This window comes from Cryptomeria japonica, chromosome 4 (assembly GCF_030272615.1).
Source record: "Cryptomeria japonica chromosome 4, Sugi_1.0, whole genome shotgun sequence".
In the NCBI taxonomy this organism is placed as follows: Eukaryota; Viridiplantae; Streptophyta; class Pinopsida; order Cupressales; family Cupressaceae; genus Cryptomeria; species Cryptomeria japonica.
Window position 1 is genome coordinate 423256814 of NC_081408.1, and position 27128 is coordinate 423283941.

Genomic DNA, 27128 nt, shown 5'->3' on the forward strand with positions numbered 1-27128 from the left:
TTTGTTTAATTATAATTAAATTTATAAATTTTTCATTAAATTATATTTTATTTATATTTAAAATTATTTTTAATATATTTATAGTATAAAAAGATTTTCGTATTAATATTTTTTTAAGAGATTTTTTGTTTTTTTTTGTAAGTATATAATTTATGTTATTTTGTAGTTTTATTTTTGCTTTCGTAGAGATAATTTTGGTTTGATCAATGTATTCTTAGTATACAATTTTTGTGGCAATCAATTTCATTTGTAGCTTTTATTACTATTTTGATTTGATTAATGCCCCTTTTAATATCAGTAAGCATAGAATTTAGGTTGCAAATTTGAAAAAAAATAAATCAATTTTTTAATATTTATTTGATTAATGTAGCTTTTAGGATTTGGAAACATTGAAAGGGATGAAAAAGATTTTATAGGAAAAAATTAGGGTAACTTTCATTGCTATTTTGATTTGACTAATGTGGATTGTAATGTTAAATACAATTTAAGGAATAAAGAATAACTTTTAACACTTTGCATTGAATCTAATTTTAAGGAATTAAAAAGGATACAATTTATATAAGTTTTAAAACAACAGATTGAATAGGTTGGAAAAAATACCATATTTGCCCTCATAGTTCAACATGCCATAGCCATGCACAACCCTTGCAGACAATGCACCACTAGAATGTGACACTTCTCTTCCCATGTCTAAATTTGTAGCTCCTCACATTGGTGTGAGTGATGAAACCAACACTAGCATTGACCTCTTGATTGCTCCATAAGAGCCTTCAATAGGAAATATTGATATGTGAAAGAACAAATTTAAATCTTTGTTTTCCAAGTGTGTTTACTTAGACAACTAGCTTAAATTTCTTTCTTTTTGTACTTACCATGAAATAAAATAGATTTTTAATAATGTTTCATCTGAAAACAACCTAAGGAAGAAAGAAGAGGTTGATTATAACAACTATCTCTCTAAGGAGAAAAAGTACACAATTGCAAACTGAATCTCTTTCATACTTTTTGCATTCTTAAACATTCCACAATTTTTTTGCTTATTATAACATATTTTCATCTTGCAGGAAAACTCATCTACATATCATGCAATGGTATCTTGGAATGAATGACATCAAGATCATAAAAGTCACTTCAACCTTTAGAAACAAATGTATTTAATGTACCCAACTCCAAGAACATAATGATTGCTTGTACAAATATCCTATACTATATTTAGAAATTCAAAATTCTAAGTATTACTATTGACCGTACCATTGCACCTCCAACAAGCGCTAATAAATAAAATAATTTCACCATAAATTAAAATTTTTTTTTTACCATTTAGAAGGGAGGAAAAATTAGCTCAAAGTGCCTATCCATCTACTATCTATATATTACCTTTTAATAAATATTGTTCAGCACATCATCCCCTTCAAATTTTGCCTCCGCAGGACAATCCTTATTATGAATTTCTGATACGTCCAGCAAAGGAAGAATGCACGTTTGAAACTTATACGGCAATGCAATACAAGCAAAAGTAAAATGGCAGCTATCTCGAAGTTTACACATAGGTGTGCGGGGAAGGCAGAGGTTGGGAGGGGTATGATGTATCTTTCAAATGAAAATAGTATTTATAAAGATGAACCACTAATGGCCATTCCACAGAGATTTCCCTTGACCGTGCCCAAGCGTTCTTGGATTGTCAAAACGGAGGTATTTGCCCAAATTTCTAATTACTTGGATTGCATTTTATTTTATCTGCTCTGCATCACTGGTACTTTCGCTCTTTAACAAATTCATAATTCTTGAAATTCACACTCTCCTCTCATCTATTTGTTCACCTGCTGTATTTATTGTGTCTATAACATGATGTTATGGAGCTCTGAAAATATAGAACTTATGAATATTGAACTCTGAAAGCATAGGAAAAACAATCAGGTCCGATTTTCATTCAATGAATTCTGCCCTTGTATATTGAGTTTTGTATAGCTGAAGTTGGCTTAATGTTGAAGCTTTGTGTACTACACGAGAATTCGAAAGTGGAATGGTTAGGGTCTGTATGCCCAATATAATGCTTTATCAGGATTCAAATGCATAATTTTGAGTCAATCTTAGATTTGATCATACAGGTTGATAAATATTGACTCAAAATTGTGTGTTTAAATCTCAATAAAACGTCATATATTTTGATACTTTGTGAAAAACACCATTCAAACTCTAAAATATAAATTTAAAAACAATCGCTTAATAAAAATCTCTTTTTCAAAATAGGACTCCAAAAAGTGGCATCTCATAAATCAAATTTTTGTTTCACTTTGATGATTCCAGTAAAATTTTCGCTACCTTCAATTTTTCAATACCCTTTTTTTTTTCCTTAAGCTTTTCTCCCGTGCAAAAATGTTTTACGTTTGTACTAACACTCAATTGAAAGTTAAATTCTTTACCATATGATATTATAGTAACTTTAATTTATTTAATGACTACACTTTTCTCATTTGTTTTGGGATCACTTTGATCTGGTTTTCTCTACGTGTAATACAAATTTACTGGTGCCATATTTTCGTGTAAAAATTTGGCAAATTATTTGAGTCTCGACTGATCTTGACTTTCCACATTCCAAGAATTTAGATTTTACTTGCAGATTACTTGTTCCCCACCTTAGGTTGATTCAGCAGTACAAAATTGACTCCTGTATTTTTAAACTCAAAATCTAAAAGTGGGTCCATGCTGTTGCTTTCCATCTATTCATTACCCACCAACTTGAGCATGAAATATTTCAACCATCTATTCATTACCCACCAACTTGAGCATGAAATATTTCAAATTGTATGTTAGTGTCTTGCATAAAAGGATAAGCCCTATTTAATAATGATCATCTAGGACTTAGTAAGTAATCATCCAGCAAAAGATTATAATATTGTACAACATTTAGCATTATATATCTGCAGTGAACACATGACTAGGTATATTGCATGATTGTTTGGCATTATTCCATCATTATTCCAAAGCTTTTAAAGTGGCCTGCCTAGGGCTTTGACTAGGGGAGAATACATCCTGCCTAGCAAGCTCCTTAAAAGAGTTCATTTACACCACCTATCACTTTTTACAAGTCCAGATGTCTAAGCAAACCAGTTCCAAATTATACAATCTAGAAGATGGAGTTCGCACACATGACCATTTTGCAGTATTATACTATTAAGATCTATTTCATGGCATGCTTTTGTCTAGGATTGATTTTGCAACATGAAATCAACTTATAGCTTTTAACAATCAATCTTTCAGTTGGGGAGCAATTTGTCTTACATGTCATAGGGTTTTGACACAATGATGAACATTTTACATTGCTTGTCATGGTCATATTGCATCGGAACTAGGGCTAACTACCTTTGTTTTGTTTATTTGAATTCCTCATATTTATTGTTGCATTTATATATTTGTATTAGTTTTTGCTCTATATTCTAAGATGTTTTATTTTTTTTCTTGTTTGGAAAATATGATTTGTATTAGATTATAAAGAGTACATACAGAATTCTGAAAATATAGGTTTGTGGCCTCAAATCACTGATTTAACTTTGAAATAGACCAGACCAAAAAAACTAACAGTCCACCCATAACAAACTACAAACTGCGCTTCCTTTCAATACTATGCATTAAGCTATACTGATTGATATGCCTGAGTCAATGACCATAACTATGCCTATGAGCAGAGTCCATTACTTAAATATTATACAAAATTACAAATTTACAGACTTGACAGTGTCAAAACGAACTTTCAATTACTAATATCATCATACTGTTTTAAGAATTCTTCTCTTCAGGCCACGATATGCTCACCCAATAGTCTTCCTTCTTGAACTTTAGTCTCTTCTTTGTGTTCTTGACTGCCTCGGGACCCAACTTCTGCACCTCCTGCTCTCTGTCCTGGAGATAATCTTTGATAAAATCCCAACCTAATTGGGTTTCTGCTCGGCATTCCTCCTTATCACCAGATGCATCCAGAAAAGGAAAGGCCTCAGTGGTGGAGTGAATTCTGCAACATGGAGCCATTCACTGTTCCTCGCCACAAATCCTTTGCCGGGCTTCACCATTGCAACGAAAGCCCCAATACCATACATCCATTCATCCCTCACACATTCCTTCATTACCTAATGAACATCTTCTTTGTTTCCTAGCTCCAGACACCAGGCCAAGAAAAGGGATGCAATATCAATATTCGTTCGGTACTTGTTCTCAGACTTAATGTATTCTTCGCCCAACATCACATCCACCATCTGCAAAAACATCAGGTCTTCTATTTTGAAGATATTCCTCAATCTCTCCTTCAATATTTTCCCCAAGAAAGTGAGTTGTTGCTTTCTTGTGATTAAAGTAAAATTCGCCTCCATGTTTAATGTTTGCAACCCTTGATGGTCACCCCACAGCTCACAACTTCCAAAGCCAAATGCAAATGAAGCTTGATAAGACTCGGCCAGCACTTTATAATATTATACAGCTTCGCATGTTTTCCATCGTGGTAGGGCAGATGCCTTAATTCTTCATAAATATCTCCTCAAATGGCTGCGTACAGAAATGTCCAGTCCTCGGTTTGAATGCCTTTGAGATCTTTCCATATCTCATCGGTTTAGGCATCATTTAATGCAACCACCCAATTTGATAGGGTGTTGGCCAAAGCATTCCCTTCTCGTCTTGTGTGCATGATTTTAAACTCAGCAAACTTTAATAATTCATTTCTAATAAATTTTATATTTATTTAATCTCCAAGCCACAACTTCACCCTTTTTAATTGCATTTATGATTACTAAGGAATCACCTTCTAAATGTAGTTTCAAAATCGACAATCCGCTCATCGTTTTAATTGTCAACATGGGTGCTTGGGCTTTGGCTACATTATTCATACCAACCATCAATTTTTTTGGCTCCAAAAGCGACAATATTACCATTGCAACCCTGAGCCACAAATTCAGCACTAGATGGACCAGGATTACCTTTCAACACCCCATTGAAGTTGATCTTTATCCATCCATCTTCCGGCTTGAGCCAAGTAACATTCTTTTTTAGGGGATCAACTGGATCAACCAAGGAAGGTCCATTAACATGCCGAAACTTGATTAGAGGCTATCTTGACTAAATAAAACTATCCCACTAGCTAAAAGGAGTTTTGAAGCCTTTGTTCAATAGAAGTTATTATTATCCTGTATTTTGTGATTTTATGAAGTAAATTCAAATGGGTAACTTTGTCAAACTTTGAATTGATGTTTGTTATTCATTTAGTAGTGGTTTTATATACTGCTTAGCTATTTATTTTAGCAATTGTATGATGTTGACCTGTTCTGACATTTCTTGTTGATGTAGATCTATTTGTCTCTACTGCAGCTGGTAGAAGTTGCAATTGTTTTCTGTTCAAATATTTGTTTTGCATCTGAATATTAGTCTCTGATTTAACTAGTAGGAAGTTAAATTTATTAGTTTGTACTTGATAGTTTACCCTACTTTAAATCTGAAATTTTTGTTGCAAGACTTGATTGTTGGGAGTTGAGTTTGCATGGGGCAAAACCATAGTTAATTAGCTATTTTACATTCAATGTGAAACCTTATTGCAAGATGACACCCTGTTTGTTGCACCTATATTTTTACTCTTTTCCAAACTCAGCTGAAAGATACTTTAGTCAAATAGTGTTTTCCCCCGAGGGGTGTGTGTGTGTTCAATAGTGCATGACAGTACAGAAATGTAGGAAATATGACAGTATACAACAATGCAAGTAAACAGAAGAACTCATATGTCTGTATTCATTAGTGCCAAATGCCAGTACATTCAAAACATAACTTTCTTCGACAATATCTACACCCCGAAATAGGAAACCAAGTACATATATATAGGTGTTGGTACAGGTTGTCTGCTGCCAACTGACGACAACCGTCACGTAACCACCGACCCTTAACACATGTAACATTCTAATTACAATATGACATAATTACCCGACAACATCATCCCCCCAAAAAAGGAGGTCGTCTCTTGACGACATACAACAAAAAATGGGAAATGACACTAAGACCAAACATGAAAATCAAAGCTGAGGGGGTACAGAGGGCGTCCCTGATGAAGAAGGGGCCAGTGGTGCTGCTGCTGCCAATTGCTCCCTCAGCTGGTGAACCTGTTGTGTCCTATGCTGGAGATCTCGCTCAGATACCAACTGTCTCTCCTTGGATCGTTTCACCATAAAAACTACTTCCATAAGCTCCTTCTGTTTCCCATCCAACGCCTCTAAGGTAGATGTGAGACGGGTCTCTAGGGCTGCTCGTTTTGCTACCTCGTGTGCACGCCTCGCCGTCTCCTGGGCCAATTCTACCTTGGCACGAGCCAACTCCTCCTCTAGGCTGGTCACTCGGGCTCTCTGCTGTGCCAACTCCATCTCCATCATATGCAGGCGAGTGGCTAGCTCCTCTTGAGCTGTGATGGCCGCCACCCACTCTGTCTTTGCTGCCAAGGCACCATGCTAGGTACGTCTGAGCTGGTAGTACCCGCCTCAGAAGGCTTGCTCTACCCGCTGTAGCAGCAAGTGTACTCCACCAACCTCAGCCGTCTCCTCACTCCTCCAATCTGCCAACATCTCGGAAGTCTCCACAGCAGGCCAACCCCTGGCCTCAAAACATCTCCCAAACTCCTCAACACACCCTCTGGTGGCAAAGGCGAGGAGTCCCTCAACGACAGACTGCCCTACGACCCGTGAGTAGAGATTGCCAATCTCCGTGCATTGGCCTCAACCTCTGCTGCCATCCTCTGTGCAATGGCTCCCATCTCTGCCAAAAATATCTCTATGCCCTCCGGCTGGCTCTCAGTAGTGGCCTGCTCTTGTTGCTGCATCTTTGCCATCTCTTCCTCAAACCCAACGGTGTCCTGCAAGAAGTCCATCGCCAACTCCTGCTGTCCCGCCTCCTGATGAGAACTACCCTCATTGAGGTCCACAATCTCAGGAAAAGAACGTGGCTGGGGTGAGGCAGGCGGGGGTCCCAGTGGTGTCATGGGAGGCATCTCATAGCGACCCAACCATGCATCCATGGTTGCATCATCACCTCCTGTCACTGTATCCTCTACTGCCGAAACGTCTGTATGTACCGGTTCCTTTCGTACAGTAGTCCCAATGCAAGGAGGTTCGCTGGGAACAAGTGACACTGCTGGAACGTCCTCTGCCGGAACTGCTGTGGCGACCTTAGAGGGTGTAGGCAATGAAGGTCGGGGTCTCAATTGCCCAAATCCTGGGATGGGTATGGCTGGTATGGCTCCTACCGTCACCCTCGAAGTAGGGAGAGGTGTCAGTCCTCCATCCTGAGTCAATACTATTGGTGCATACACCAGTCGGCCTACTCTTGCAGGTCGCACTCCGCCCGCCGGTAATCCACGAATTCCTCTTGTCACGTGCCCAAAAGACACTGCGTGGCCACTACTCTCCTCTGTACTCGGGGCTTTCTCTACTTTCTGCTGGCAAGGCGGAATGTGTCATGACTCTAGCTGCTCCGAGAAGAAGTGTCCTCGGAATCGTCCCCCTCCTCTGCACTACTATCAACCTCTTCTGCATCCTCTTCTTTTGCATCCTCGTCAACTGTCTCCGTCTCCTATTCCGTGTCTACTTGTGGTGGTCTCTGTCGCTTCTTGCTAGAATGGGCTTCCCCGCTACCTGCCATGGTATCCAGGTGGGTCCAATAAAAAATGAATGGCTGTGAAGGGTCCCTCGTATCTCAAGGTTTCGAGACATGCTTCTCCGGCGATACTTGTGTGCGTACAACGTTGAGGAACAACCTTATGATGTGAAACGGGATGTAAAAAGCCTTGTGTCGCAGGATCAAGAATTCATGGATTCTGTCGGACAAAACTGTTGCCCAGTTGTACACCGTCTCATTTCTCAGGCCATTCATAAGTGCAATCATGGGTACCGCCGTGTCGGATGCCCTGCTAGCTCCTGTAAGTCTACTTTTCATAACATCCAGCAGACACTGCCAATCTCTTGGAACAATGTAGGACTTTTTCAATGCTCTTCCCTTGGGTGCCTTGATCGTAGCCCATTCCTGGTCTGAGAGATCACTTCGACAAATTAACCGCAGCAGTTGCTCTTTCCTTTCTGGCGACATCTTCGTGGCATTCTTGTCTATTTTCTTTCCCTTGTCTGGGATGCCAAATACCCTAGCAAAATTGTCGGGTGCAAAGGAGATGGCCACAGTGTTCTGCTAGTAAGAGAAAGTTGATGCCCTGGTCGCACTGTCATATGTAGCCACCATCATTCGCAGACATGATTCGAAATCCCTAATGGCGAAGATGGGCATTTGAATTGCCCAATGCACCCGTTCTTTCCTGAGAGATTCTTTAATTACATAATTATCTGGGGTTTCCAGCCACCAGGTCGTGCATACATTTCCACTCAATCCTTCAAATGTAATAGTGTCAGGTGTGATTTTCTCTGGCATTGTCTTCTTCTTGGCCTTTTCTGTATCTGCTGACCCTGCAATTTTCACTCCAGACTGCAACACTCTCTTCCCCTTGTCCTTGGCTGCCGTGCTTCCTTCTGCCATTTTCCTTGACTTAGATGGTTGGTCCAATTGCTGCAACCGTTTTCTCCAGTCCAACTTTCCTAATCTTGATTTTCCTAATTCCATTTGAATGATTTAACTGTCAGCGCCAACACTTAATAAACTTTTGAAATTCCGTTATGCTCTACCTTGTACGACATCTTCTCCTTCTTATGCTATCCCTTGTACGGCCTCCCATGCATTGTGTACGGACTCTCCTGGCAATGTACGTATAAAATCCCCTGGCGAATGCTTGTACGGACTCTCTTTTCCAGCTACCGTACGAATTTCATGTTGCACACGTACGGATTTTAAAACTCCTTTTATCGTGTGTTGGATCTCAAATCAACAGATTGGATAGGTTCTAAGGAAATGCCAACTCCTATGATCAAACCCTCCAATTGACTTGGCCAACTTATAGAGTGAACCTATATGGTTACTAACTCCCTCACTTCAGGCTTTGCAAGACCTAGGCGGGTATACCTATTCACTAGTAGCTTTTGATAACTAATGCTTTTTATAGCAGATCGATTATTTTGATCTAATTGACCCCTATCTCAAAATGGCAAAGGTTCTTGGAATTGATGTCTTTTAGATGAGTTCAAGATTGTTGTTGTGGAATCTATTAGATCTTTATGCTTGAAATTTGTATGTATACACTATTGCTAATTAGTTCTATATATCCTACTCAACTACTCCTATTGCTTTAAAGTAAAAGTGATTGGTATGGTGAAAGTTGTGATTCGTGAGTGACCAGTGTCTTTCCTGTTATTTGGGCTACAGAGTCTTATATTTCCCTAGGACTAAATGTATGATTTGTGAGACAGTTTTTAAACCTACCCCCTTTGGCAAGTCTGTCAGTTACTGTTTCTTATGAGATCTGCTAGATGTTTATATCATAAAACTGCTTGAATGAATTTAACCTCAACCTTAGAGGACCATTCAAGGAAGAACCACGAGGAACAATTACAATTCGCAAGTAGATCTTATTAATCCAAGTTTCTAATATAGAAACATAAACTTCACTACAAGAATACAAATAACCTTATCTCCTTGAGATAATATCACAAACAACTACCTATAAGAAATGAAATAATTCACAACACATAAGTAGAGAAAACACAACTGATTGAATTGATGGTTCAAAAATAATACAGTATTATCCAGAGTTTATAATATATTTCTCTTCTATTTCCTCTTCTTTTTCTCCCATATCTACATTTTTTAACCACTTATATATGTGGTTGAATGGGCACCATACCCCTTTTGGGGTGAAAAGTCACCATTTTACATTAAAATTAACAAAACCCTTTGAAATTAATATGCAAACTAGTTAGTCAATAACCTTGCTTTAAGCTATCTTTCGGGTTTTTGTTTGGTCGGCAGCCTTAAACTTTAGATACGAATCTGAAATTTTTTGTGGTGGTAGGAAACATCCACTTCTAAAATGGGTCTTCGTCAGATTTGACATTTGCATACATTTTCATTCCAAGTCGACATCTTCTTTCATGCAGGTCGAAATAACATGCTTTTCAGCCTTCTTACGGTCTTCTGTATGGTCTACAGCCAAAAACACATTGTACAGATCTAACATTTTTACTGGAGCTTGGAAACTTGATTTTCTGAAATGGGTATTTCTTATATTTTCATTTTTCATTCATTTTAATTCTCTGTTCATATCATCTTTTCTACAGATCAAAAACAGTCTTTCATGGGGTCCATTGGAATTAATTTATTCATATCCTCCTCTACTCTAGTTGTTCAAATCATTAATCATCCATTACATGTCATTTCCATGAAGTGACCACCATTTTTAATAGTAGGGTGCTTGAAATTATTTGGAAATTTGAAGCCCCAACATCGTGTACGGTCTTCCTCTTGTTGCTCGCGTATGGAAGGAACTCTATTCAACGTTTGTACGACATCATACGACTCTTTGGCTTCCTGCTATCCCCACAGCGACCGTACGATGCTCACTTGTCTTCGGTTTTTGATTGTACGAAATTGTTGTTCGCTTGTATGGAATTCCTCCTTTCACCCTGACGCGATGTACGACTATGGCTCGATTAACTGTGGTTTTGTACGGTTCACGTCATACGTCCTTCGTCCCCGTCGTCTATACGGATTACCCTCCTTCGTCCATATGGATTACCCTTCGGTCACCTTCAACATGGCTGTACGGAATATATGCCTACAAATTACCATCACCGTACGGGTTGTACGGATTTCTAAATGTGCTCCTATACGGATTTTATCCTTCTCGGCTTGAAGATTGTACGGTTTTTGGTCCTGGCTGTATGGATTTCTATGGCGTGACCGTACGGATGCGTCCTCCCTTTCCGTACGGATTTCAAGTGGCAATTTTGTTTCCCCTCCATACTGCAAGTTTTGTTTTCCTTCGAATTGCTTTGCCGTACATACCGCACGATCAACCTTTATATTTTTTTTCCATCGTACGACCTCCTTGTGTTCTTTTTTTTACTCTCCGCCGTACGGTGTACAGCCTTTTCACTGTATGGTATGTGTGAACATTTTGCTCTTTTTTTTATTTCAATTTTTTCCAATTTTTTCAACTAAAAAAACCAAATAATTACCTTTTCAATTTGTCCGGCTGGGCCCCGCCTCCGGACGAACTGGGTCATCCTGCTATTGTCTGCAGTGATACACTTTGAATTTCGACTCGTTTACCATTTCCTTTATCGGCTAGTTGCCCAATGTCGCCAACTTAATTGCTCCATTCGCAGCTGCTTCGCGGATTTTAAATTGCCCTAGCCATCGGACTTTGAATTTCCTCGGCTTAATCTCATTCCGCCCATTATACTTCAACGCCCACTGACCTGGACGAAATTCCATGCGTTGGATGTGCTTGTCATGCCAAAATTTTCGTCTTTGTTGGGTGGCTTCAGTGGCCCAATAGGCCATCATTTTGCGTTCATCCAACTTGCCTAACGCGTACAGCCGCTCCTGCAGGATCTCCATATCTCCTAGGCGATTCTTGATCGCGATCCTTAAACTCGGAACCATGAATTTTGCCGGCACAATGGCCTCTTGGCCGTACATTAGCTGAAAGGGAGTCTGGCCTGTGGTGACTTTGTAGGTGGTCCTGTATGCCCATAGTACGAATGACAACTTCTCCTTTCAATCTTCTTGTTCAACTCTGCAAGACTTATAGATCACAGACACTAGTATTTTATTAGTAGCCTTAGCCTGCTCGTTGGCCCTCGGGTAGTACGGGCTTGACAAAGAATGAAAAATCTTGAATTCCGTCGTGAGTAGCTTGACGACATGATTCACAAAGTGCCACTGCGATCACTCGTCAGTCGGATTGGGATGCCGTACCTTGTAATAATCTTTTCATAAATGAACTTGGCTGTACTCAAAGCTGAGTTATCCGGCAGTGCTCACGCCTCAGCCCACTTGGTAAGGTATTTTGTCGCCACCACAATGTAACGACATCTCTGTGTTCTGCTGACCTTCAAAGGTCCAATGAAATCCTGACCCCAGCGTTCAAACAACTCCTGGGCATGGGATGGATTGAAGGGCATAAAGTCCTGCTTTAATGGTTTTCCTGCCCTCTAGCACGTATCACAGCCCACCACCCATTCCTGTGCATCATTATACAGGGTGGGCCACCATAGTTCGGCCAACAATACCTTGCGCGCGGTGGTGTCTGGACCCATGTGGCCTCCTACGGGCCCTTCGTGTGCTTCCCGGAGCACTCCCGAAATCTCTTCTTCCATCACACACCTTTTGAGGACTTGGTCGGGTCCCATTTTATACAACAACCCATTAATTAGCTGAAATGTCCTGCTTCTCAAGACCAGCTTCCTTCTCTCACTTGGTAGCATCTCGGCTGGAAATCGAGAGGTGGACAGGTATTCCCCAATGTTCGCATACCACGGTGGTAGTGCCGCAATTTGGAACAGATGTGCGTCAGGAAAATCATCATTGGCTCCCTTCGGCGGCTCTCCCGACCTAATCCGGGACAACTGATCAACGATCACATGGCTCTTGCTTGGCCGTACAATTATTGTGAATGTGAACTCTTGAAGGAGCAGTAGCCACCTGCTTATTCTGCCTTGGATAATGGGTTTATTTACCAGGTACATCAACGCTTGGTGATCCACATAGAAAGTGAAAGGTGTCGCCAGCAAGTAGTGCTAAAATTTTTGTATGGCATAGACCATTCCGAGGGCTTCCCTCTCGGTGGTACTGTATTTCTTCTCGGCTTTTGACATCAACTAACTGGCAAAATAGATGGGATGATCCAACCCATGTCCCCCTTCCTGTGCTAGCGTAGCCCCAATGGCATAGTTCGAGGCATCCACGTGTACGTGGAATTCTCGGTCCTAGTTTGGATAGGCCAGAATGGGTGCGGCCACCAGTCTCCTCTTGAGTTCCTTAAATGCTTCCCCCTGTGCCGGTTCCCATATGTACGGTTCGCCCTTGTTAGCTTGTCCAGTAGGAATGAAAGTTGGGCAAAGTTCTTGATGAACTTCCGGTAGTATCCTATATGTCCCAAGAAGGACTTTACTCCTGTTACATCAATGGGCGACTCCATCTCCACAATTACCCGTACCTTATCCGGGTTAGTTTTCAATCCAGCTTTACAAATAATATGGCCCAACAACTTTCCTTGCGGTACCATAAATCTGCATTTCCTCGGATTCAAGGCTATCTTGGCCCTCGGACATCTCTCCATGCATTCTCTCAGCACCATCAAGTGAGTGTCTTTGCTACTAAAAATCGACCAGTCATCCAAAAAGGCCTTAAAATTTCCCATAGTAATCTTATCGAAGATGTGAAGGACTATCCTCTGAAATGTTGTCGGAGCATTACACAAACCGAATGGCATCCGGTTGTACACATAGACTCCGTCCTCCACCACAAAGGTGGTCTTCAACTTGTCCTCCTCAGCTATCGAAATCTGATTGTATCTGGAAAAGCTGTCCAGAAATGAGTGCATTTCATGGCCCACCACCTTCTCCAAGATGCTGTCTGTGAAAGGTATAGGGAATGGATCCTTGATGGTGACTGCGTTGAGGCACCGAAGATCCACGCAGATGCGGATTTGGTTGGTCTCCTTTAGTGAGATCACAATCGGCGAGACCCACTCACTTGTCTCCACTCGAAATATGATGTCGGTCTCCAGCATCCGTTCAATCTCTTCGTTCACCTTGGCCGCATAGTTCTTATTCATTCAGTACGGCCTCTTCCATACCGATTGGCTCCCGGGACTAATGGTATCCGATGGACGCACAATTTTGGCGGGACCCCTTTCAAATCCTTGTAGGACCAAGCGAACACGTCCTTGTATTCCATGAAGATTTTGAATGTTGCAACCTTCAGCATCGGGCTCCAATCGTCTCCTACCCAGATATTTTGAGGGGTGGCAGTGTCTCCTAAGTTCGTCTTCTTCACAGTGGGGTCTTTGTACCGCATTGGTCTGTCCTTTGAAAACTCGTATGCCGAAACATCATTCACTTTGGTGTCTCCCTCCTTATACTCCTTGTATTCTGGCGGGAACTCATCTTTCTCGCCTGGCTCTTTTTCAATTTGCAGCATGTGACACGTAAGGTGGAATACATCATAATCTTCCATTTGCCAGTGGAAGAGTCCATTCAATGAGCAGATGTCATCTTCCGAGCGGCCATCAAGTTCGAGCACTCCTTCATTATTTGGTTCCATCTCGTCTTTGCTTTCGTAGGAATCCCACTCCCATCTGTTTGAGTCCTCTGAATCAGAGTCCGATGATGCAAGCTTCTCGCCGACGACCTAGGTTCTCAGATCAATAATTTACTTTTGCCCCCCTTTCTCCATGGAAAGGGTGTTCTTCCAATTGTGGTTCACTTTTGCTGTGACCAGCCACCCTCTCCCTAAGATGGCGTCATAGCCCTTCTTTTAAGTGGGATTACCACAAAATCCAGTAGGAAGGGTTGTGTGCCAATGGTCACGGGTTGGGCCATCAGGGTGCTGAGTGGCTTGATACCGTGCTAGTCTGCTCCGGCCAAATTGAATGTGGGTGGCCATAGTGTTGGCTTCTCGAGCTTCTTCCATGTATCCTCCGGCAACACATTTACCCCAGAACCTTCGTCCACGATGGTGTCCTTGAGGATAGCCCCAAGGATTCCCATTTCCACTTCCACAGGATGCCGACCACTTTTTAAGGCCAACAACATTGGATCAGCCGAGGGGCTGACCGAAACTTCTGTCTGGGTCACACCTGAAGGTGTGTGTGCGGTGCTTTGTACGGTACTGAGAATGGCGGTCCTCAGTTGTGGCATTGTGTCCAGAAGGTCCTTCACCCTTATCGGCACCTCCATTTGCAAGACTTGCCCAATTATGTTCTTTTCGGCTTCAATACGGGATGATGTACTCACCACCTCTGCTTTTTTCCGTCGTTCTGCCGTCATCTCCCGCTCAATGTCGGCCTTTGCCTCTCGTAATCTCTCCTTCTCCGTACGGGGGTCGGGATAAGTGGCCTTCTTGGTCTGAGCACATGTGATTGCCAGTACTTCTTTATCACCAGTTTTCTCAATATTGAGAAGATTAACCCCTGGCTTGGGGCAATTTGTGTCGTCATGGTCTCTAGGACCACACCATCTGCACAAGTTCTGTGGTGTTTCCTCTTTTTGGCAATCCCGCGCAAAGTTTCCCCACTGGTTGCAGGCCCGACACTGAATCATCGGCCGTCCTTTGGCATCATACTGCATTCGACTCCGGTTATTGTTATTATTATTGTTGCCTCTTCCTCCCCTTCGGTTACCTCTGTAACCGTCAGATGATGTCGTGGTGTTGGCTTCAGGCTGGGATGTGCTTGCTGTAGCGGAGGGCGACGACTACTCCTGGGTGAAGAGCTTCTGATTCCCTCGTGTCTTCATGTTGTAGGGACATTCTTTGGTGGAGTGTCCCGACACTTGGCAAATGTCGCAGAAGGCCTTTTTAGGATAGGAGCCTTTTGTATGACCTTCCTCCTTACATTCCGCACACCACACTTCCTCATTCTTGCTGGTGCTTCCCTTCATGCTTTTGAATTCCTTCATCATGGGATGCATATCCTTCTGGAGGGCTTGCACCTTCTTGCTCGACCCCTTGTCGCTACTACTACCCTCGGAGGAGTCCTCCTCCCCAGAGGATTTGCCTTTCCTCTTCTTGGATGTCTTTCCTTCACTTTCCAGGTCCATTGCCCGGTTATAGGCATCTTCGTAGGAGGTGGGTGGTACAATTTTCATTTTCCTTTTGAGTGACGACTTCAAACCCTCCACAAACCACCTTTTCTTTAATCCATCATCGGGCTGGTTGTCCATTTTTCCCAGCAATTCCTTCAGGCGTCGACTATATGCTTGGATGGTCTCACTTTTCTCTTGCTTAGTACTTAAGATTTCCGCCACGATTTCATTGTTGCACTGAGAAGTCGAAACTCCGTTTCAAAGGCTTTGTGTAATTCATCCCAAGTTGTTAGTTTCGTTTTATCAGCATCCGAGTACCAATTGATGGCTACCCCTCGTAGGGTGGCGGAGAATTGCACCACCCATTCCACCCTGTCGGTCACGCCATTGGCCGACCAGATTGTTTCACATGTACGACAATGCCGTACCAGGTCTTCTTTCCCGTCTCCATTGAACTTAGGCAATTTTTGCCGGTTCGCCATCACGTTCCTTGGCGGTGGCCCAGTCTGCCCTCTGGAACTCAAACTTGACCCTCCAAGAACTCCTCCTCCAAACACGAGTCCTCCAGAATGTACTCCGCCGAGATTTGGTACGTTGGGTCCCACCAAGTTGCTTTGACTACCAGGGTGTGATGAGCTTGAACCGAACAGATTGCTTCTACTACCGTGACCTTGTCTCCTCCCGACACCTTCGGTCGCACTGGTATCCTCCGCCTCTCTATTCTCGGTCTCTGTCTCCTCTTCCCTCCTGGTCTCGGCAACTCTGTATGGCGTGTACGGCTCTACCGTACTCCCGTCACCAATCTCTTCCAATGTCAGGGAAAGGTCCTCCAACCGCTTTCTGGTGGTTTCTATTAGTACAGAAACTTGGCCCTTAGCACCTGAGCCATCATTGCCAGTTGTGCTTTCTTCAGCAAGTTTCTTTAGTTGTCGCCGACGTTCTACTTGTTCTAACCTCAGCGTCCTCACGGCTGCCTCGTGCGCGTCTTCTTCTTGTCCCTTCGACACACGGTTTCTATCCTTATTTAGCGTCACGGGCATCAATTCCTTCTTTCCGTGGGGTTGAAGGTCCGTCGACGACTTTTGTCACATTCCTCCTCTCGTCGACTCCTTTCTTCAAATTGCTGCAAGATTTGTTGTCGACGGGTCTCGTGGTAGGTTTCTTCCCGGCGAATTTGGAGAGCAAGGAACGCCTGTGCCAACAAGCTAGGCAAGTTGTTCATCAATCGGTTTACGGTTGGACTTACGCCGAGGGCACTCCACATTGCGCTCTCAGGGATGTTCTCAGTCATGGCCTCCTTCCGTATGTAAGTTTCGATGGATGCCTGTAGGATGCAGGTGAAATCTCTTGTTAGTGCTCCCTCTCCTTCGAACAACTCCGTTGGCTCTTCCTCGAGACTGCTACTGGTCCCCTCGCTCACTGGTTGCCCCATTATTGTCATGCCATGTAGTATGTTCCTGTCATTCCAAGTTTAATTTGGCAATGACGCCATATGTTTTCCCCCGAGGGGTGTGTGTGTTCAATAGTGCATGACAGTACAAAAATGTAGGAAATATGACAGTATACAACAATGCAAGTAAACAAAAGAACTCATATGTCTGCATTCATTAGTGCCAAATGCTAGTACATTCAAAACATAACTTTCTTCGACAATATCTACACCCCGAAATAGGAAACCAAGTACATATATATAGGTGTCGGTACAGGTTGTCCGGTGCCAACTTCCGACAACCGTCACGTAACCACCGACCCTTAAAACACGTAACATTCTAATTACAATATGACATAATTACCCGACAACAAATAGTTTGCAGGATTGTTATGAATAGTTATTAGCTATGTAGTCTTCCTTGTGTATAGGATTTGATTTGATGATTTCAGACTTGCAAAGATTCACAATATGATGACAATACAGCAATGACAGAAAATAAACTTTATTGACTGAAATGACTGATTACAGAATAATTTTCTAAGTAACACTTGTTCAAGTACAGAAATAAGAATTAAAAATGTCAAACTGTTGACCTGGAAGAGTCCATGGAAACCTTTTTGTTAAGATTGTATACTCAGCAAACTCCAGTGTTTCTTCAAGAAATTGCCAGTAACTATTGCAAGGGACCATGCCTAAGGGGTATAAATTACCACACACTATTTTTGCACATTTTGATGAACAGTTGCATACTATGAGGATATTCACTTTCCTTGTTGTAAGGTTCATGTTTCAGATTGCAATACTTTCAGATCAATGAACAATGCATATGAATACATAAAAGAATTTGATAAACATTTATGGAAACCTTTCATATTTAACAAATTCTGTCATTATTTTCAGATTAACAGTGATACTACAGGATGAATTGCCGCTACAGGAAACAGTAGCAAAAGGGCTATATCTGACCTGTATTTGCAGATTACAAACCTTAGAAGTTACAGACCTAAAAAAACAGTAAACTCCAGTGCTTATAGACTTCCAAAGTGACTGCAAATGACCTGTGCACTGTATATTGCTCCAGCAAATGATTAAGGAGGTTGCTGTAGCTTCCACATGACATCTTTTTATGCATTAAATCCTTCTACGGCACTTCTGTTCATATTTCAGTCCCATATTTCCTTTAGAATGCTTTCTCATTCATGCCCAGCTATACTCTGAGTTTCAACCAGCATAAAGATTAAAGCAGCTGAGTAAAACCTCCAATGCCACCCTAGCGCTTGGTTTTTAGTCCTTTAAACCTCTTGTGATGTGGTGCTTTTCCTCATGCCTGTGCCAATGACTTTGGCGGCCAACATTTATAACTAGATTGCTTATCAACTTAAAATTTAAATGCCTGCAATATCTTCCTATCTTAGCGATCTCCCTAACTTCATAGGCATTCGACCCAAGAAAACACTTAGACATCAATTGCCCAAGAAAACCATCTTCTTCTAATGCCCCTCAAATATGCATTAGTAATCAACTCAATACTGCAATGTTCAGCTCTAAGCTTAGATATCACCTTTAACCATGGCATCCTAACTCCTTCCTGCAACTCACCAATACAATTGAAAAATACCAAATAAACACTTCAGAAATCTCTCTTGCAAATCTCCTCTTTGCACAAGCTGAGACTTTGATTGAATTTCACTGCATTAACTAAGGAGGATCTTCCACCACCATGGGACTGAGATGAACCAATTTAAATTTCACCAGAGAGAAATAACATAATCTGTATAATGAATATGAGCTCCCCAAATCTCCTTATACTTTTCCCACCAAACTTTCCGTATGACACTTAAAAAAAATCATTTTTTAATTAAATACTACCTTACACTCCAAAAGAACTTGTTATCAAAATAATGATAATTTTTTATACACAAGGTCCCTGTTTTATGCATCCATGATTTAAAACTTTTCATTCTCTTTCCAACGAGCTATAGCACTAAGGTGTTTTAAAAACATTTTAATAAAAATTCAACAACCTTAGTAAAATAATTAAATTATAGCCAATAATACACCCAAGTTGTGGAAACTGTTGAAAAGCATCAAAATTGAAATCTGATTGCACTGAGTGATACCGATGATGAATAAAGAAAATCAAGCCTGACCAAGTGACTTACTATAAATAGACGCTCTCTCCAAGAATCCTGGAGAACACACTAGAAGCCAAAAATCACTATGAAAAGTGTTATAAGTGTCCTAGATCATTTGAGCTCATTGCCATCCTCAAGCATTCCCTCTGGCACGACTAATGATCACTAGGAAAGCTGAAGCTAACTACAATGCAAAAGTGACCAAACATGGGGACATTGCACTTATTGAAATCTTGTACGGTGTGCATACTTGTAAATTTTGTTAATATTTTCAGGTTTATTTAGATCACAAGGAGCTTCCCCCTATAATATGAACTTGAAGAATGGCTCTATTGTACATACTTTTCAATTTTTTGTTGTCTCAAAAGAGACAAATTAGACTGCTAATAATTTTTGGTGACTTGCGTAGGAATGAGATACTACAAGCTACATAGGGTCAGTATTGGCCCCTTGGCTCTTGTAGCTCATCATGACTTTCCACAAGGATCAAGAAAGAATTTTCCAAAATCCATGGTGACAACATGCAACATCTCAATGATCATATCTGAACATAGCACAACTTGTGGTATGTTGGGGGTTTCACACAAATATGTTGTAGCTATATTTTTTGTTGAAAACTTGGTTGTAGTAGCAAATTGGTTTCATCATCTCATTGTAGGTTGCATCACCAATTTGAAAACCATATGAAGCAAATTTCTCATGCTTCAAACTAGTTGAGGATGGGTACTTTCTTTTCGCTTAACTCTCACATGTGACAAAGGATAACAATGGGCCTCTACTGGAGTTTGTTGCATAATTCAATTGACTTGCTTCATCAATGCTGTTTTATTAGAACTTTCTTTTTTGATCAAAACGTATGAAATCAATGAGTTACGAAGCCCAAGCACAAGTAGTCAAGTTGGAAGATGACATGATCTCTACCAGGGAAATCAATAAAGATTCCATTAGGCCAATGGTCTCAAGTACTACAACTCCTGTCCAACAACAAAGTAGTTACTAATATGACAAATTAGAAGAGATGAATTAGCAAAATTGTCCAGCACAACAATATCAAGGACATTTTCAAAGGAATAAGATAAACGATCATTTCGGACTACCTTCAATTGAAAGGCTTGCCTTAGAAGCTCCAATAATGGTAACACAAACACGTTTTGCCCTTTCCATAAGACAAATGACAATGATAGTCTATATTGTTCAGAGATGCATCACATGTTATGGTCGCTTCCAAGTCAAATTATCAAAGGTCTTTGAGATGATCCCAATGGCAACTCTATGATAAGATATGTTCAATATGGAGCTAGTTTGTACTAGAAAGTAAAATACATTCAACAATTTTGTATCTTCATGGAATCAACCACTAGTGGAAGAGAAAAGATTTGAAAAGAGGTTAGAACATGAGGAACATCCTGTTGGGACTCATTAAAATTGAGTCAAAGTTTAGAGGCCCATTTCAAAAATTTTGCTTTGCATGTCAGAAAAGTACCTAAATGAGTCAGTTTGAATGGCTTAGTTTGTGAGAGGGCAAAATGGAGCCGGTTGATTTTCAGAGGGTAAGGCTCGGGATTCATGTCCCACACCTTTCATTTGGCCTATGCTGTGATGTGCAACTTTCAGAATTCAATTTGGATAAGTTTATGAGGTACCCATTTTGAGGGGTGAGCTGAAAGTGCATTTTAGGCACAAATGCAGATTTTATTGAGTAGCCTACTTTGAGCGATTACATCTTTTGCCCTGTTGATCGTCATGGATAAATTCAAAGTGGATTCAATTCTATGCATAAATGTGAGTTAGTCTGCAAAATTTCAAGTCCTAACGAATCCATTTGCTCAGTTTACAAAGTCAAATCCATTTGCAGTTTGTGTGTTTTGGCAAGTCCCTGTTTCGACAGCTAGTCGGAGCCCTATTTCGCATAAGTGTAAAAGTTGCCTCAGTAAGCGTCATGCCATAATGTTTGTTCCGAGCTAATGTCAGTATAAATGAGGAGCTACGTTTCAAGTTTCAAGCCTCTGCCAATCTGTTTGATCGGTTTACAAAAGGGTTCATTTAGCTATCATTTTCAGTTATCTGTAGTTTCAGTGTTATATCAGTTAATGTAGTTGTTTTTATGAGTGCGCCATTTGCATCCTGTCAGTCTTGTGATCGAACCGTGATTTCTAAGCTTTAATATGTACTTTAAGGTACCTATGTTTCAAATTTGAGGGCCTACGGAGGTCATTTGATATTTTTGAGAAAGGCATCATGTGTTGCCAGGACATTGACTTCATCAGGTCCGCAGTGTCGACAAAGCCAGTTTGTCATTTTCGCCGATTAATATCTCTTCGCTTGGGACTCGTCTTGAGAAACCGTTTGGTAGATTTCATGCTTGCATATCAGAGTACACGCCTGTCAGACGACGAGATCCAGAAAGGTGTTTTAACAGGTTTGAAAATTACGTCTTCGCGATTAAATGCGAAAATGTGGCGTAATCGCCTGAAGGTTGCAAAATTCAGTCCGATGATCCGAAAACGATGCCGATCATTTCCAGAGGTGTGTTTAAGGTGTCTGAAGCATTTCAAAGGCCAGTCTCTTGAAAACGAATTTTTTTTTTAGTCGGACCCATTTTGGGCCCCGACTTGGCTCATGCTTGTGCACTAATTTTTGTGGCGAATTGTTAGTTTTCATGGTATGCAATCTCCCTTTTGACAAATGATGATGCTAGAGAAAGTTGCAGATTAGATATTTGTTAGTCTAATCATTGTGAAGAGAAGACAATGATGGTATGCCTTTGACGAGAAAATTGGGAATTTTATGTATGCCTAATTACCAGAATTTGCATAATTGAGGTAACCTCTTCTTTTTATTTCACGCCATCATATAGAGTGACACAGAGGACACAAAGTGGAGTCTCAAGAATACCATTCATACTTATTGAACCAGCTAATGTTATGGTTCCAAAATGGTTGGATTTCGGTGTGCTCGACCAGGCAAGACAAGTTATTGCCAGCCAGAGTTCTCCCTCCACGTCTCTGGTGGGTTTGTAGAGGTAAAAACGTAGCAGAGTGTGGAGTGGGCATTTTATTTTATAAACAACAAGCAACTGCAAATTAGTGCCATATCCTCTTTCCCTGCTGCAACGTGGTATTAGAGAAGGTGTGGAGATTGTAGAAGGAACTGCAGGAAATTTCAAATGGTCACGTGGTGGATGGTGAGGGGAGTTGAACACAGATTGTTATGAATCTTCTCCTCCCACGTTGAAAACTTCAGACCCCCCCATAGCCTAAGCAAACAACAGTCTTTCCATAGGCGTAGAATCAAGGTGGGCAGCAGAGAGATTTCCCCCTGGTGTGTGGCGTGGGTTTTGAAGGAGGCTTCAGACTTTTTTTAAAAAACAAATGAATGTTGCATCCTCCACAACGTGGTCAATGCACTCTGTGTAGAAGTTTGCTGCATGGAAGTGACAACATTGGTTTTAAACCTTAGCAAATGGCTTTTGGCAGGTGTATGCCCAAACACCACGATACTGTAGTCGCTCCCTCCTCCCCACGTGTGGCCTTTGGCAGCAGTAGGAGGACTCAGCAAATGTAATGTGATTGCAGCAGTAGCATTGATTTTCAAATGCAAATAGATGGTGCATACTCCTCCCCCCATGTGAAGAACCAAACGTGAACAACAATCTCTTCCTTTTCCTGCGTGGTGCTTGGAAAGGGAGTAGAAGTTTTCAAATGCAGCTCATGCGGTGTCTGGAGAATGTAGAAACATAAGGTAAGAGGCATATAATTTCAGCACAGAGAAACCCAAGTAAATGCCAGTAGAAGACCTCCCTGGACATGGCGTTGAAAATTGCAGAAGACTCCAGGCTTCACGTGGCTTGTGAAAAAGCAATAGAAACCTTCAAGCAAATGCAATTGGTAGGTGTGCAATTATCATCTCCTCCCTCTATGCCGTAGCAAGGTGAATAGCCCACAAAAATCGCCATTAAAGCTCAAGCAAAACTTCAAAAAATGAAGTTTCAGGCAAAACCGTTTATCCCACATTCGTTGGGAAACAGTCTATTTTGGTGTTTATATCCAAAACCACACACATCTAATATGTCAAAGCCTTTGGGCTTTTGACGGACGGTGCCTATGGGCGCCCAAGGTGGGCCCACGCGCGGGCGCGGATCCCGAGGCGACTGAGGAGGTGACTGAGCGGCGACCAGGTGGACCCCACGCAGGCACGGTTCCCGAGGCAACCGAGCGAAATTTTGCAGAGAAAGGCCGACTTAACCAGCGAGCAGGTTTGGAGAAGATCAACGGCTCGTGTTGATTCGCGAAGGGAAGATGATTGAAAAATACCCTTCGCGAAATAGCGAAATCCACGTGCGTGGAAACCGAGGTAAAGATCGAGCAGGTTCCGAGCAGGTCGACGGCTCGCGCGATTTCGGAGCTTGAAGATGCACGAAGGTTAAGGGGCTGCGAAATGGCGAAAGCCAGGTGGCGCATAGGTGGCAGGTCCAGTCAGCGGTCCAACAGGCGGGCCTCGGTGAGGTGGCGATGACGTGGTGCAGAGGGGGCGCTGAGGTGGCTGACAAGCAAGCGGACACGTGGCAGAGTGATGAGGTGTCATTTGAGGTGGCGCCCAGTGGACCCCATTGACCAATCAGATCCTGCCACGTGGCAACGCGTCAGGCACAAAAGGAGCAAAAATTAAAATTAAATGTAGATTAATGATATAGTTTAAACTATATTAAAATTCAAAAAATTTAAATGATGTGCACACATGAGGAATTAATTCGCTCAGGGTCTCATTTTTGCTCAAAATATGAAGTGTTATATATCGTCGGAAAGCTCTCGGAATGAGGAATCCGGTCAGGCAGTTAATTTTGACGAATGTGGGATATTTTGAGAGCAGTTTCCACGGGAGTGAAATTCAGTTAGAGAGGAGATACTTGGCAATTTCAGTTGCAGATTTGATTTTCTTCCCTCTCCTTATTCCGATTTCTTCTCAGTTGTAAGGGTTCCAGAATTTTGGAGGAAGTGCTCCAGTTTTCATGGCTTCCATTTTCTGAATTTCTTGACCCAAGCTTGTAAAGTTCTATGGATCTGCTCAGGGTATAGAGGCTACATTGCAGGATGACAGATTGTTTTCTAGTTGCAGGTCTTACTTGTGTCAGGCATGAGTAAATTTCCCATGATATTATCTCTGTGTATGCATTTCATTGTTATGAATTGAATCCTCAAGGAGGCTTATAATTTGTCATCTCAAGGAGATTGTATGATTGTTTGTAGGCATTCTTCAATGAAGAGTTTAAATTCTATAATCAGTCATAAACAATGGAATGTGTCCCAGATCTGATAATTTTATGAATGGATTGAGTAATGCATTAGTACAAGGTATTAATGCAGGGATATTTTGTAAGGAAAACCAATTTGCAGCTGTGATTGACATTTTGTAGTTCTCTGTGTGTGTGACTCTGTTGCCCAATGAACAAGGCACTGGTCTTTGACATATTTGGGGATGGTTTCAGATATATATTTTAAAAGACAAATCTATTTCCCTTTATGTTTAGGGGTGTGTTCTTCTCATTCCAAGCTCTGTTTTCATTTATGATTTATACAGATCTAGCCAATCTGTAGTGTGTTTCTAGATTTGGTGAGCTTGTGAAATGATCTATCTGCTTAGTGTTGATGGAGTTATGTGTCTATAATTGTTGTATTTAATGCATCAAAAGGGTGTCCCCCCCTAGGTCTAGCAGAACTTGAAGTGCAGGAGGATCAATTAGGATCCTATGTTATGTTGTCCAAGCCCTGAGGTGTTTCATTGATTGAGATTGGCTATCTCATAGATAGATTTGCAGGTGTTCTTGGGTTATCACTTTTGGTGAACAACACATCCATGGCAGAAGTTGCTAATGGTGACTTGTTTACAAGACACTGATTTTCATCCTTCATTTACAAATTAGGATAAATAGGTAGATTTATTAATCCTTGCCCATTTTCTATGGAGCACAAACTTTTATGCTAAAACAAATTTTATATTCGTTGTTTGTTGAAGAAGATACAATCTCCCAAGCATCAATTGAGCAAGGTGATGACTCGACTATTTTCATCGAACAAGAGGGTGATGGCTATGCTGAGGAATATGCATTTTGATGAATTTTTATCTACATTTGAGGGGATGTTTAAAGAATCTAGACAAAAGACAAAATTGGGGAAAACCAAAAAGGTTATGGCTTTGAGTCTAGTAGTTCTTGTGAACATTTAGGAAAATAGTGTGATAGTGCAATTAGACAAAGTGTGGTCTACTCTTTGTAGGGACAGTGGAGTTTCAAATTCAAGCGGTGGATCAAATTTGGAGTTGGAAGATTCATGACTGATCTTAGACATTTGCTTGCAACACCTCAAGTGTGGGTCATTAGTAAGGGACACAATGGACTTCTTGATGATTTTTTACTCCTCCTTGCTGTTGTCCATGATAGCCTTGCATAGCAAAAATGAAGACTCAAGAGTTGAGCATTTAGTATTAGTCAATGAGCTGATGGCCGGTTTGGATATGCTTGAAGATGAAAAATGGTTGATCAATGATAGTTGGAAAATTAATGGTGAAAAGTCTAACTTTTTCCTCCTTATAATGGACATATTCTTTGAAGACAATTGTTGTAATGAGTTTAAAGATATATAATTTTCAGCTATGTAATTTTTGAGTACTATTTATATTTTCTTGTATTTAAAATGCTGCAATATTTCCTATTTAGAAACTTCTAATTATGTCTTTCATGTTTCTATTTATGATCGTTTCCATTATGGAAAGATCGTCTTGTGTTCTCTATTTAAGGAGTCTTTTGTCTCCTTTGTAAATATTGAGCTCTTAATTATTATAACATGGTATTAGAGAAGGTCAATGGGGTTTTTAAAGTTTTGGCGATTTTTTTATTTTTAAAATTCATGGCCTCCTACTTGGAATTTGTTCTTTCTAGAAATTTTTAATCGATCTTTTTCTATGAAAAAATTGTTAGAGCAATTGTTGAGGGTTTTCGTGGATTTTATCATACACTTTTGTATGAAGATTTTTGAGAGAGATCGAGGGTTTTTATCTTTGTGAATTCGCATTCTCTTTCCATCTGAAAATTGCAGATTCTTTGTTGAAGAATTGTGATATGTTCGAGCAAGGTTTTTAGATGTTTTCCTCTGTATTTTTGAGGGCTTATCTATGTGCTAGATCGTGGGTCTCTTGGTGTGCTAGATCACGGATCTCTGTGGACGTTTTCCTTTGCGGGAACCGCAAAAAATTTTAGGGCGAAATCGCATGACGGGAGAAAACACAACTTCTGCCTTTTTTTTTATGCAACATGCTTCATCCGTGACATTTTTTTTTGGCTTCCGATGATGGTTAAAGTTTTTTTTCCGCACGATTTTTGTCTACTTTCATCTGTGCAAAGGGTTGTGGCATTATGTTCCGCACAAAGAGATTTTTGAGGGTATCTCAGAGTTGAAGGCTACTTTTCTTGTGACAAGTTCCTCCAGTTTCAAAGGATTTTCTTGAAGCTACGACCTGCTCCCATTCCATGGACCTAGTATTTGCTCGTGTTTGGCTTTTTTGGCAGTGTTTTTTGTGCGTAATCTACTCATTTCGTTTTTGTTTTGGTAAGGCGAAAGTTTTTTTGTGCCATGTTTCTCGTCGTGGGTTATGTTTGCTGTTTGTGATGGGACAACTAACTAAAATCATGGGTTTTCTGGCTGTTTGATTTGCTCGCAATGGATTGAGTTTGTATTGCCGCATGAAGGGTTTTATAAATTTTTCCTAAAAAATTTATTTTTAGGTCTTTTGATTTTTTCCAAAAAAAAAGAAGTCATGGAATGGTTTGTTGATTTGTCCACAAAATCATGGGTGATCTCA

The 27128-nt window shown here is 40.9% G+C and overlaps 1 protein-coding gene across 1 annotated transcript in view; it reads left to right on the plus strand.

Moving 5' to 3' along the window:
* Nucleotides 1–1323: 1323 nt before the first annotated feature.
* The window catches only part of LOC131030712 (uncharacterized), a 107076-nt gene continuing 81271 nt past the window's right edge, over nt 1324–27128 (plus strand). The window contains exon 1 of the mRNA XM_057961608.2: nt 1324–1692. Coding sequence (XP_057817591.1) covers nt 1522–1692 — 171 coding nt within the window. The 5' untranslated portion in view covers nt 1324–1521. The remainder of the gene's footprint in view (nt 1693–27128) is intronic.